Source organism: Periplaneta americana, chromosome 17, assembly GCF_040183065.1.
Source record: "Periplaneta americana isolate PAMFEO1 chromosome 17, P.americana_PAMFEO1_priV1, whole genome shotgun sequence".
NCBI classification, from domain to species: Eukaryota; Metazoa; Arthropoda; class Insecta; order Blattodea; family Blattidae; genus Periplaneta; species Periplaneta americana.
Window position 1 is genome coordinate 5,275,842 of NC_091133.1, and position 14,548 is coordinate 5,290,389.

General features: G+C 37.3%; 1 protein-coding gene across 5 annotated transcripts in view; it reads right to left on the bottom strand.

Moving 5' to 3' along the window:
• LOC138693048 (zinc finger protein ZFP2-like) overlaps positions 1-14,548 on the bottom strand; it is an 86,053-nt gene that overhangs the window by 17,573 nt on the left and 53,932 nt on the right. For 3 of the 5 annotated variants that reach the window (XM_069816596.1, XM_069816597.1, XM_069816599.1), the window contains 4 exons: positions 6,460-6,557; positions 3,062-3,199; positions 1,381-1,560; positions 1,001-1,083 (listed from right to left, as the gene is read on the bottom strand). In XM_069816596.1, the coding sequence (XP_069672697.1) occupies positions 1,001-1,083; positions 1,381-1,560; positions 3,062-3,199; positions 6,460-6,557 (499 nt within the window). Of the gene's footprint in view, positions 1-1,000; positions 1,084-1,380; positions 1,561-3,061; positions 3,200-6,459; positions 6,558-8,981; positions 9,859-12,711; positions 12,779-14,548 lie in introns of those variants that run through there. The other 2 variants (XM_069816598.1, XM_069816600.1) reach the window with 2 other exon arrangements.

Consider the following 14,548-nt stretch of genomic DNA (forward strand, 5'->3'; position numbering starts at 1 on the left):
AGATGTTCATTCCGACGAACAAAGGTAAAGAAATGAGGTAGATCTCTAAGAAAATTAGAAACGAAACTTTCATTCTACTGTGCATACCGGAACATGTGAACCAGCTAAAAGATTGATCCTTGATATTTTCTTTTGTTGTTTGGTCAACTGTCCGAAGACAGGTTTGAACCTCACAAGTGACATCAATAAGGCATCACTTATGAGGGAACTAAGCCAGGAGATAATGGGATAGGGTGGCCAGTTCCTTTCTTCCTCCACATTTTCTTTTATGCTGCACTAGAGTAAAGATGTAAATACGTTTATGTGATGATACAATTGATTTCTATACTTTCCATAGCATACAGTAATTTCCAAGAGGAAAGTTGCTAACATTGCTTAGGGATATAGTGTTACGTTATGTGGCTTTATGATAAAAAACTAGGGAACTAGCATAATGCACAGGGATTGCAGCTGAAGTAGAAATGTTGCGAATCAGAGCAGTGATTTGTGATCGCAAACTAAAAGAGATCATGGCTCTCAAAGAACAGCAGAATAATACAATAGGAGCAGGAGATATGGTTATGAATAATGAATGATAATTTTAGTGAATCTTATGTCATTTTAATAGAAAAATATGAATATGGATAACCACATAAATATATTAGAAACAAAACCGCGCTATACATGATAAAATTTGTCTACATCATCATTAAATGAGTCCACACCTGTGGAGTAACGGTCAGCGCGTCTGGCTGCGAAACCAGGTGGCCCGGGTTCGAATCCCGGTTGGGGCAAATTACCTGGTTGAGGTTTTTTCCGGGGTTTTCCCTCAACCCAATAGGAGCAAATGCTGGGTAACTTTCGGTGCTGGATCCCGGACTCATTTCACCGGCATTATCACCTTCATATCATTCAGACGCTAAATAACCTAGATGTTGATACAGGGTCGTAAAATAACCCAATAAAATAAAACAAAATCATTAAATGAAGCTATGAACCATAACCAGCACAGTACACTCACCTCTCAGTCAACACTTCATCTTCTTCTGAAGACACTTCCACATTCTGTTCCTGGTGAACTCTGTCCACACCCAACAAATCTCCCTGCAAAAGTGAGTAAATAATGAACAGAGCTACAGTTGCCCATGTATGGAAAAGTTGCAATGAAATCCTCTTACTACGAAGAAAATGTTTCTCCATTCTTTCGGGATTATTGTCTGTTGTCAACTGGAAATACATGTTTGCGAATTACTAGTTTATTTCAAATCTAATATCAAAACTGTTTAGGTTGAGGAAATACTGAAAAAATGAAAACTATTAACAGTTTTCTAAATTAATTGACTCTGATAAACTACAAAATGCACTGTCAGTAGATCAGTACACTGATAGGGAACCACTTACATCAACTTCAGACTTCAACACAGGAGAGTTGACAGCATTTGGAGTGTCTTCAACTTCACACTTCACCACAGCAAAGCAAAAAGGCACCTGTGTGTCTTCAGCATTTACGTCTGATGTGAGATCACAACTGGGGTCCACACATTCTGTCTTCAAGCCTCCCATATTCGATATATTTCTTTCCTGTAGAATATAAACGCATCACAAGAAATAATTCATTTAAATATTTTAAAGTTCACTTCATGTATATTAGCCATGAATCTGATTCTGTATTTGCTACCTATTTCTGAAGACAATCGAAAGTAGAAAGCTTAAGGAACAAAAGTAACGTCTAATAATAACAGGCCAGGCGTTCCTTCTGAAAATAACTTACATACTCTAATAAGTAACCCAGTTGTATGATAGCAGTATAAATCTTGGAATAAATATTCGTGGAATGGCTAAAGAATAAATGCAATACCGTGTTGCATGATGATCGTTTATTCCAAGGTTACTTATTCCTGAGTTATTGAATCCACAGAGATTACCAGTTTTTGTAGATGGCGTTTTGTTTATAAAATGTATTCACAATACCAGTACTGGTAATTGTTGAAATATTTCTGAACATATTGTCACTGTTTTTTCTGCAGAGTTTATTACAAAGAAATAAGTAAATGGAAACTATAACCTAGAGGATACACTTAAACAGTGTTGCCAATTTAGTTTTTTTTTATTTTAGTCTACACCTGTGGAGAAGCGGTTAGCACGTCTGGCCGCAAAACCAGGTGGCCCGGGTTCGATTCCCTATCGGAGCAAGTTAACTGGTTAAGGTTTCTTCCGAGGTTTTCCCTCAAACCATTGTGAGCAAATGTTGGGTAACTATCAGTGCAGGACCACAGACTCATTTCACCGGCATTATCACCTTCACCTCATTCAAACGATAAATAACCTGAGATGGTGATACAGCGTCGTAAAATAACCTACTATTTTTTTTTTTATGTTTGACTTAGCGGCAAAAATAATTCGACAGCACTTAGTGGGGAATCTAGCTTATTTCCTTCACTCAGCAGGCAGGAGGCTTCATTGGTTTAATCCAGTTTTGGATAGATTTATTTAATATCGTATAAATATTAATCTCAAACTATTCATGGTAAGCACACAATATGCTGCAATGCAGAGACGAGCTGAAACATGTATCATCATGCAGGAATACGTGATCTGCTTACCATCTGTCCCTCCCACCCTTAGTAAGAAACATTAGGGCGCGCTTCCGAACAGGGACAGTGGCATTTCCCCTAAGGTTAGAGCTCAGTTTAGGTGTGTGTGTATTAATCGAAAATTAGGGGCTAGAAAATATTGAGAATAGGACGCATGTTTATATGGCATTTTGTTCGATTAATACACACACTCCTAAACTGAGCTCTAACCTTAGGGGAAAGCCACTGTCCCTGTTCGGAAGCGCGCCCAAACATTGCGATATGAATGCGCATTGGCTCGTTGCTTGGTTCAGTACTAAGTTAATCTTAGTTGAGGATGACATTTAAGTTCAAGGCTGTGTGAACGGAGTTATATTCCATTATATCTGGTGCATTAGTGCGCATCTACTTTAAAAAATGCTTCGCAGATATCAGCAGCGTTTTCGGAAAGAATGGTTCAATGAGCCTATTATGTAACTATCGACCAACACTTCATAAACTGAACTCACCTCAGTTTCAGTCTTCACGATGGGAGAGCCAATCGGTACTGCAGTTTGCTCAAATGCCATCTCTAACTTGAGGTCATCACTGTGGCCCATATATTCCATTTTTATTCCAGTCACATCCGCATCTAATAAATTTCCTTCCTGAAAAACGGAGATCATAATGATTACTGGTATATAATAATTTAAATTGTAATATTTCGCATTTCCAGATTTTCTCGAACTATACGAACACCAGTCACTATTTTAAAGTCTGTCCAGTCTTTTATTAGTCCTAATGTCAATGAGATGAATGTGCCACTCCAAAGGCAATAGTAGAATATTTCTGTGAGAATCCTCTTAGCACAGCACGTGAAAATATACAACTATTGATATTGCTTCGTTCAAAGACATGCCTAGTTTGTTTTCTAATAGCCGGCACATAATCTCTATTAAACTATTAGAATAGCTATGTCAGGAAATGTAAATCATGTTTTAATATGAGTTACTGAATCAGTTACATAACCCTTGTGCAGTCCGAAGGGCCTGATTAGTCAAATCAACTCTCCTCACCTCCAGGCTGCGATCTTATTACATGCAGAAAGCAACGAGAAGCTACAGCGGTTATGTTTCCCGAGAAAATCTGCAAAACGCTAGAGCTGCAGTGAAGAGCCTGCGCTTGGACAAAAAATAATGAATGAATTAATTAGTTGATATAGGCCGGGTGCACACAGAATCACACGTGGCGCGGAATGGCGCAACATTTTGGCTGATGGTATTTGTCTCCCATTGATTTCTTACTATGTGGTGCACACAGAACCAGACATGGTGCGATTGTCGCAAACAACACAGAGAGACAACATCGAATGACTGCTTGAAGTTCGTCGCGAGGACTCTGTCTGATAGCTGCAGTGTACTGCACATGCGTTAGTAGTGGCTATGATTGCACGCTTTCATTATCTACAAAAATACTATTGAATCAGTTGGAGCTGAAAGGAATTAAGTCAAAATATGAAGTTTTGGGTTATGCGACAATTTGAACAAAAGATGTCATGCGCATCGAACGGTGGAAAAAGGAACTAAGGGCCGTATTCATAGACTTTTTAGCGTAGGCTTTCGGTGGATTATCAGCGTTTTTCGTATTCATAAACCAGTGTTAGCGATAGGATATGATTTTAATTCTGTACTAGTAACCAGTGGACAGCAGGGGCTACCTTAGACGCTCGTAGCGTGTGCTGCGAAATGTCTATGAATAGCACCCTAAGACTTTTAAATATTCTTTTGCCTTCTATAACATAAAAATATAATATTTGTGGTATTAGTGGAATATTTTTTGCTTCTCCTGAAAAGTTGTCAAAAGTGACTTAATTCCTTTTAGCTCCATCTGATTCTATTGTTGTGTAGTGCACATTATTCAGAATGGACCTCGATGCGGATAATGAGTTGTTTTAGTACAGGAAAGATACCTTACTTACTTACTTACAAATGGCTTTTAAGGAACCCGAAGGTTCATTGCCGCCCTCACATAAGCCCGCCATCAGTCCCTATCCTGTACAAGATTAATCCAGTCTCTATCATCATACCTCACCTCCCTCAAATCCATTTTAATATTATCCTCCCATCTACGTCTCGGCCTCCCTAAAGGTCTTTTTCTCTCTGGTCTCCCAACTAACACTCTATATGCATTTCTGGATTCGCCCATACGTGCTACATGCCCTGCCCATCTCAAACGTCTGGATTTTAAGTTCCTAATTATGTCAGGTGAAGAATAGAATGCTTGCAGTTCTGCGTTGTGTAACTTTCTCCATTCTCCTGTAACTTCATCCCGCTTAGCCCCAAATATTTTCCTAAGCACCTTATTCTCAAACACCCTTAACCTATGTTAATCTCTCAGAGTGAGAGTCCAAGTTTCACAACCATACAGAAGAACCGGTAATATAACTGTTTTATAAATTCTAACTTTCAGATTTTTGGACAGCAGACTGGATGATAAGAGCTTCTCAACCGAATAATAACACGCATTTCCCATATTTATTCTGCGTTTAATTTCCTCCCGAGTGTCATTTATATTTGTTACTGTTGCTCCAAGATATTTGAATTTTTCCACCTCTTCGAAGGATAAATCTCCAATTTTTATATTTCCTTCTGTACAATCTTTGAAATAAAATCACGACAATAATGTGGTTTCTAAAAATATGCGAGAAATTGCAAATGAGATGACAGTACCACGTGAATGATAATTAATAATAATTTGTAGTAGACCTACTTCTCTGCTTTAAACTATCACTCATTATTAATTTAATATATTATTTTTCTTTATTATGAGTCGTGAAGTAGTCATAAACATACAAAATGACGTTTGTGCACTACATTAGTAGTATTTAATTTTAAGATTCTTTCAATCCCATAGATTTTTAGGGGTATTAGGCATCCGTAGGAAATAATAACCAAATACAATAGAATTTCTCATATAGACAGTCCTCTTTCATTGATGCCATGTTATAGCCTAGGCCAGTTTTCCAAACCCATACAGCTAGCAAATCAATTGTCGCGAGCAGACAATTTTAAGTTGTCACGAGGCATTGTAAAGCAAAATGTCGCGTCGCACCCGGCCTTAGTCACTACTTCTGGGAGTAATCAGTTGCACAACACAGTGAAAATGTTATTCTGTTCAATGCCGATTCAAGCAGAAACGGTGACCTTTGACATCTCTCCCCATATTACTGTAGCAAGACAAGTTGAATGGACGCTACACAGTATGTAACTCCAAACAATTACAACGGTAAGACATAAGGGGTCATTGTTTCCTGTCATCTTCTAAACAGGAACATTTTCTCACTGATAGAAACTTACATACCTCACGCAGGAAGAAATATTTTTCACAAAACTTTAGGCAGTGTATGGTAGCGGTGCCGATCCAATCATGTAATAAATTTCAGGCACTACATACAATAACTGAATCAGGAATTTGCAAAAGGGACCAAGTCCATATTTTTTGCAAATTGAGTTTATACCCGTTTCTGTCTCTCCATACACTCTTATTGGATTACTTCTCATGGAACCAAGTCCTATATAATGTACACAATTAAATTGTGTATCAACATGTTTGGACTGTCATACACCCAGACCCATACAAAAAGTTTTTTTGTTGCTTTCTTAAAATTTACTTTTTCGGACTTCGTCCCTTTTGCAAATTTCTGATTCAGTTAGCGAAATCCGGTTCCATGGACCAGTTGCAACAGCTGCAGAGATATGACATCCTCTGTCGAGGCATGTGGACGTGAGGACAGCAGGTGGCTAGTCGGCCTTGGCCTGTGTAGGCTGTCGCGTCCAGATTACTACAGGATAATTTATTCTGTCACACGCTATAGCCTATTGTTATAAATGACGCGTTCAGGAAATAACTAATAATTACTCTAGTATACCTCAGATAAATGCTGCTTCTGTTCTATATCCGTATTATCACTTGTTTGTACAGCCAGTGGGTCAACCTCGGGTTCCATCTTGATTACGTTCATCACGACTGAAATGAAGAAACTTGGATGAATATGCAGAATGTAAATTACTTGCAGTGACTGAATACTTTGCTAAATAATAATTCCACGTCTCCGTAATTTGGTTATTTCTGTGTGAGCAGACGTATGTCTTCATGAGCATGGGCGAGCAAGCATGTTAATTCCAGGGACAAATAGTAATACATTTTTTTTAATTCATTTTTAGTAGGTTATTTTACGACGCCATATCAAAATCTCAGGTTATTCAGCGTTTGAATGGGATGAAGGTGTTAATGTCGGTGAAATGAGTCCGGGGTCAAGTACCTACAGTTAGCCAACATTTGCTCATGTTGGGTTGAGGGAAAAGCCCAGAAAAAACCTCAACCAGGTAACTTGTCTCAACCGGGATTGGAACCCGAGCCACCTGGTTTCGCGGCAAAAAGCGCCATAGGTGTGGACTCACTATCTATCTTACAGGTAAATTGAAGACTGACGTCGCAAAGTGTTATTCAATAAATGTTGGATGGGAGCAAAGCCTCTGCTTTTATGTCAAATTTTGAGTTAAAAGTTAATTTTTTGGTCAATTCTGTAAGTTTGTAATAACTCGCAAAATGTATATTATATTCTTTAAATTAAAATAGTTGATACATTATCAGGTAATACCGCCTAGAATTCTCCATTGCAGAGAGAGCGCGACTTTCTAATAATGTAATAGACGCCACTCGAAATACATAACCAATGGTAAAACGCACACAATGAGTAAGCAACAATGTTTTATAACAAGTTACATGATGCGTAAACATGTTACATAACGTTTTATAACATCTTTTGATCTTGACCGACACCCGATGGATAACATACAGGGTGTCCACCATGAACCTGACACATTTGAAATTGCTGTATAATTCATACTGCTTGGGGTAAAAAGAAAACAATGCATGCAATATCAAGAGTAACTCACCAACTTTTATTTAAAAAATCAGTACACCTCAACATGAGATCCTCTCGTTGCACGAAGAACATCTAGCCTGAATTCAATTTCCTGCCAGGTCTTCTGAAGCATCTCGGGCGTAACGGAATTGACGGCATCTCTTATGCGGCCGCGTAGCTGTTGAAGGTCAGGAATTTTGTGGCCTCTATACTTTGTTCTTGACATATCCCCACAAGAAAAAGTCTAGAGGGGTAATATCTGGTGATCGAGGTGGCCATCTTGCCGGTCCATCACGCCCAATCCAGCGACCGGGATATTGTGTGTCGAGAAATTCTCGAACGATCAGGCTCCAATGTGGTGGGGCGCAGTCCTGTTGAAAGATGACGTTCGGCTGCAAATGCATTAACTGAGGCACAACAAATTGATCCAACATGTCGAGGTAGGTATTGCGCGTAACTGTTTGTTCTGCAAAGAAAAAGGGGCCGATGATCAAATTGTGCATCAATCCGCACCACACATTTAATTTCGGGCTGTCACGAATCTGTTCCACAATACAGCGTGGGTTTTCTGACCCCCAAATACGCGCATTATGTGTGTTGACTTTGCCCGATAAATGAAAAGTGGCCTCATCAGAAAAAGCAATGCGAGTTTAAAATGCTGGGTCTTCATCAATGTGTTGTAACATGTCGATAGCAAATGCCTGCCTCTTATTACCGTCATCTGGCTTCAGTTCATGAACCAAGTGCAATTTGTATGCACGAAACTCAAGAGAGCGATGCAGTATCTTATGTGCCGTGGACTTCGGCATCTGCAGTTCTCGTCCCGCTTGTCGAACTGACTTGCGTGGACTTCGTTCATAAGCCTGTCTCACTGCTGCTACATGCTCCTCTGATACGCTCACATTACCGCCACCATGCAATTTCACCACACTTCCCGTTGCCAAAAAGTGCTGTTTCCATGTCTTAATGGTGTTCCGTGATGGTGAGTCCTTCTGGAACACGCGCCGAAAGTTGCGTTGCACTTGAATCACCGAATTTGTTTCAGCATACCACCAGATCGCTTGTGCTGGCTCTTCGGCTGTCGCCATTTTGACTTAAGCTACCGCAGCGCCACGTACAACCTCTCGCGCGGGTTTTTAAAAATAGCCAACGAAATTTCCACAGTTTCTCTACATATTGCAATGCATGTTACCAACTTATTTCCAATCATTGATTTTTGGCAGCCAAATGAAATGTGTCAGGTTCATGGTGGACACAATGTATATCTTGCTACATAACACAAAAAACTCATGTCATATAATATTTTCTTTGCGTTTCTACAACAAGTTATATAACGTGTTGGATTTCCAACGTATTTTGTTACAAAGTGTGGATTAGGGTTGTCACCTTGAAGAAGTCAAAAATCGGGAACTTAAAGAGGCGGTATTCCATTTTACAAATTAAACTTTAAATACTTTAAATTAAAAGTAAACTACAAATACTACATTAAAAATTTCTAAAGGTATTGAATTAATTATGTTTACCTTAGTACGAACATGATGCCTTGTACAAATCATGGGGCTGAGGCGAAGGCTGCAACTTATACATGTACTTCTTATCTGATGCAGCAGCCTTTAGAAGTTGCTTTTCATATAGAGCATATTGATGAAATTCGGAACAACTCACATTATAGTTTATTTTAACCGGAAGTTCACTTTCCACTGATTTTAAGTGAAGTTTATTTCTTTCTTCTCTCCACAAGTTTTTCATTAAAGAAAATCCTCCTTCTACATGCGCATTACTTACAGGAATGGACAACACAAATTTTACTATTTTTAGTAGGTTAGGGACTGCATATTTGTTTAAAAAATAGGCCCATTTTTTTCAGTTGGTAAATCTAAGTTTTTAAGAGTGTCAATAGCATATCTTAGAACAATGAAGTCATTAAACAATTCATCACCGTTTACTTCTAAGCTGTGGACATTTACAATTTCTATAAGGCTATCAAATGTCACTACTTCTTTCAGATTGAAGACAGCGAATTTATTAAAAGGGGAGGTCTCGAAGTTGAACCACTTATTTACATAATGAAGACTCCTCTGATACTCTTCTAAATATTTTCTGGTCTGATTCGCTTAATTTCTTCAAATTTTGATTAACTTGAAAGCCATAAAATTCATCTTTTAATTTAGATTGAATGTTTTTATGTAGGGATTCTAAGATAGCATAAAGATCTGTAGGTTGAATGTTTTATTTTGGAGTTGTAAAATTGTTGTTGTAACAGAATTCATATAGCTGTGAATGAAATGCATATAAAAGAAAGGAAGTGACCATTCATCTTTTTCGTCTACTCCTCTTATGAAAGTCCATACTAAAGGACTTGCTTCTTCTTCCCATTGAGAGAGAAAATACAGATCGTATAGGATTCCAGTTTTTGAGCAAACGATCTACAGCTGGCAATAGGGACAACCACCGAACTGGAATATGCCTTAAAATTGTTGAATATTCTTGTTCAACAAACTGAAAAAAGTTTTTGAACTTATTAGTTTTCTTATTAGAAGACGAAAACTGGTTATAAACTTTTAGTACTAGACACTCGACATCAAATTTCATCACTTTGCATGCATTTTTGGCCATGTTATGAATAACGTGACAATTACAATTCGCTTGAACTATGTTATCATTTAAAAATTTGAAATTCTGAAAAACTAGTGGTGTTTTCCATAGTTGACTGCTGCATTGCCTGCACCAAAACTTGATATATTAGAAACTTTCAAATCGTGTCCATCTAAAATAGATTTCAGTTTCTCAAAAATACCGTCAGCTGTTACATTCAAATCATCATAAAAGCTAAGTAATTTCTCTTTAACTCCACTAATCTCAGAAAAATATTTAATACTAACTGGAAAGCACTTAATACTGCCTTTATTTGAGGCATCTGTCGAAACAGAGAAAAAAGTGTCATCTTTTAAGTCATTCTCTACTAATTCTACGGAATGAGGAGCCAATACATTTGAACAAGCATCTCACATTTTGTACGTCCACAGTGAAGTTATGGACTAATTCCGAATGTTTGAAAATGTCACTCACTAACTTAATGTCATTATCAGTAGAAAGATAATTATGGTTATGCATTACTGCATGATATGCAAACGACAATTCAGCAGCTGTAACTTCACTTTCAATAGAAGAATGTTTCACGCTAAAAAATTTTCAATCGATTTAGTTGTAGGACTTGATGCAACAAAAAGTTTATGTTTCTCTCGCTTTTTATTGAAAACGAAGCAGGACACACTACACATTTTTCCATGCCTTCGTCATCACATTTCGCTAAACAACTTTTAAACTGTTTATCTTGTAACCATTCATTATAAAATGCACACAATCTTTTCATCATTTTCTTCCGTTTATCATTTTGACTGTCATAACTTATCACTATCACTGCATTCACTTCCACTGTTGTTTGCCTTTAATTAAGAGAAATTTTATTGAAACGAACCCCTAATACTCGTATGTCAGAAACAATGTCTGCGTCTTACAAAACTGCCTACGTGCACTGCAATTTATAACTGCCACCAATCTAGTCTTCATTGAATTTTCACACCACAATGCGACAATGAAACACGAACTGCAGTGACTTTATTTCTTAGAAATAAAAACACGAACCCATTGTTGCTCGTTCTTCCATTTGTAAATTTAAACAGTTATCAAGATGACCAACTATAGAAGTTAAAAAAAAAAATACTAATATTTACTTACTGGCTTTTGAGGAACCCGGAGGTTCATTGCCGCCCTCACATAAGCCTGCTATTGGTCCCTATTCTAAGCAAGATTAATCCAGTCTCTACATCATAGCCCAACTCCCTCAAATCCATTTTAATATTATCTTCCCATCTACGTCTCGGCCTCCCCAAAGGTCTTTTCCCCTCTGGCCTCCCAACTAACACTCTATATGCATTTCTGGATTCGCCCATACGTGCTACATGTCCTGCCCATCTCAAACGTCTGGATTTAATGTTCCTAATTATGTCAGGTGAAGGATACAATGCTTGCAGCTCTGCGTTGTGTAATTTTCTCCATTCTCCTGTAACTTCATCCCTCTTAGCCCCAAACATTTTCCTAAGAACCTTATTCTCAAAAACCCTCAATCTCTGTTCCTCTAAATATTAGTAATATTATTACAAATATTATTTGACGTAAAACCTTAAGAAGACTCAATAATAAAACTCGGCTTGTAATCTGAAAACAGAAAAGTAGGGACATTTGGGCGTCCTGTCATACTGGTGTTGGGACACGGGACAGTTACAAAAAAGTAGGGACGATCCCAACAAAATCGGGACAGATGGCAACCCTACTGTGAATTCAGCTTAAGATGTATGGAATACAATAAATTGAATAAATGAAATGAGATAATGGGCTCCAAGAATTATTTGATGCCTTGAATTTCAACGATGAATAACATCATTAGTTCAAAAGTCCTTCTTAGTTCACACCTGTGGAGTAACGGTCAGCGCGTCTGGCCGCGAAACCAGACGATTCCCGGTCGGGGCAAGATACCTGGTTGAGGTTTTTTCCTGGGTTTTCCCTCAACCCAATATGAGCAAATGCTGGGTAACTTTCGGTGATGGACCCTGGACTCATTTCACCGGCATTGTCACCTTCATCTCATTCAGACGCTAAATAACCAAAGATGTTGATAAAGCGTCGTAAAATAATCTACTCAAAAGTCCTTCAATGAAAAAAAAAAAAAAAGATACTGTTAGAACAGATGCATTAAAATACAGACATCGCCGAGAAATAATATTTAACAGATTTGTATAGGAAAAATGTTCTAAAATTTTAATGTTCTATTGTGTATGTCAAAATCAAAATATGTAAGTGAAATATTTGCTGCAAAAACGTCGAAAAATTAAACGGAAAGTAATATTATTACGTAAATAAGTAGGCCTAATAGAATATATTTCCGTTATAATAAAATCAATTACTGGTAATTAGCAAGGGACGGATGGTCTTTTACAAGATATATGATCAGGTTAGTGGGTTAGTCACTTAGATATCCCCGCAACTAACCCACTAACCTTGTTACGTACCTTGTGAAAGATCGGCGAGCCCTTGTTAATTATATTGCAAGTGTGAATATACTTATACATCTTGCACCTGAATTAGTTACTGTTTCTAGTTATATTGAGATTCTATATAAATAATTAACCATTTGAATTGCACACAAGAACTTAAAGCCTCTACTTTCTATGCCTAGGCCTAGGTATGTCATACCATAAGACATCAAATTTTGCCCTTCACTTAGAAATGAAGTGTGCTAGGCCCTACTTCCTTTCTCAAATTCCGTCGAAACTGAATTAATGGCATTATACAGCATTTCTAACAATCGGCAAAAAATTATAATATTTAATGATGTGTCACTGTCTAGTTTACATACACCACTCATACTCCAAACTGCCTTTGCTTCTGACTTAGGCTATTAGATTTTATGGAGATTCCTTTCCAATCTATTGCAGTGCGCGGAAACCTGTAGTTTCCTATGGGCAGACGTTTCTTTTGCGTTCCTTATCCTCAAGAGCGATCATGGTTGCAGTTCCAGTGTATACCGTACCAAAACAAATGTAATACAACCTCCGAACACAATATCGTTTGTTTTGATTATTTACCTTCTTTTGGTTATAGCAGGCATGCCAGAAATCAGACATCGAATGTGCAGTGTATGTGCGCGGAACGCCGGTCTGTGCAGATTGCATCATTCACGTGTTGCTCTTACCAGTTCTTAGATGGAGGGATGTACAAGGAGCTATTCTGCACTTCTAGTGTTCAATTAAATTGACATTTGGACATTATAAACACACTTAGCAGAAGGAAAAAAAACACAATTATTTGACAATAATTGTAACACAAGAAACAATAGACTTACTTAAGTTATAATTCACAAAGCAGCCGTTTGTAAAGAATCATTTATTTACATGATTTGTATACAGTATTTGAAGAAAATATAAATATTGCAGTAATTTAAAAACAACAAAAAACGAACACAGTATTTCATTTTACGTAGTAGGTACTGATTATTTCAAAGTAATACTCTTTTATTGTTCGTAAAGCATTATTGGGACCACTGGTGCACAAATGTTAACGAAAATATTGTAGGCTTGGGGTTCAAAGAATCGTGAACGTGAGTGAGTGAGCTAGAAGACCTAGCCAAGGCGAACGAACTGTGAACTGACAGTTTTGTTTTGTACATAGTGCTTTGTGAACATTAGTTGAAATTAGGAGTACATTGTTGTTCTTCTCAATAATACACATGAATTGTCATTGTCGTTCGGTGGAGTGCAATAAGGACTACTGTGTTCTGTGTTGAGTGGAATACCCATTGTTGACGGGTGTGTGGCTAAAGTTAGAAATAGAAGTCAGATATTGTTGCATAAAAGTTACAATATTTTACTCCCAATTACATGCAATAGGACATTGTGAGGCTTTTATACTAGAATCATTTCCTGCCTGTAGCCTACTTAATATAAATTAACATTTTTAATAAACTGGATAAATTAAGCTTGAATTTAAATTTATACATAGTTTATTTGAAAAACGTTGAGAGCAAGTATCAGCAAGTTGGGAGAGTTACTGAAATGAGTTAAAAGAGCTGTAAAGCGAGGACATTTTCTTTATGTCAGGTTTAAAGATTTATTAACGTAAGTATATTAATATAATATAGTAACGTGAGATGAAAAATTCGCCATTATATATTTTTCCAGAAAATTTTTCCGTCCTACAAATAGTTGCTTTCTTTGTTCCCTTACAACCTTAATAGCTTCAGATGTATTCCTCACTCAATATTCTCATCACTTATCAGCTTATCAAATAAAAGTTGTAAGTCGTCTAACCTTTGATGGCTGTGTTAGTACAGACTCCAAAACAATACTACTGTAACGTTTGTCTTGCCGTGAGAGTACTGATTAAGAAATAAGAGCTTGCGAATATCATAATTTGAGAACTTTACTAATCACATTTAAATTCTCACATCACTATTATGCCCACATGAGATGATGAAAGCCTTTTATTTTAAAGTAATTACTGTTGGCTGAGGAAAATATTATAACAATTATGT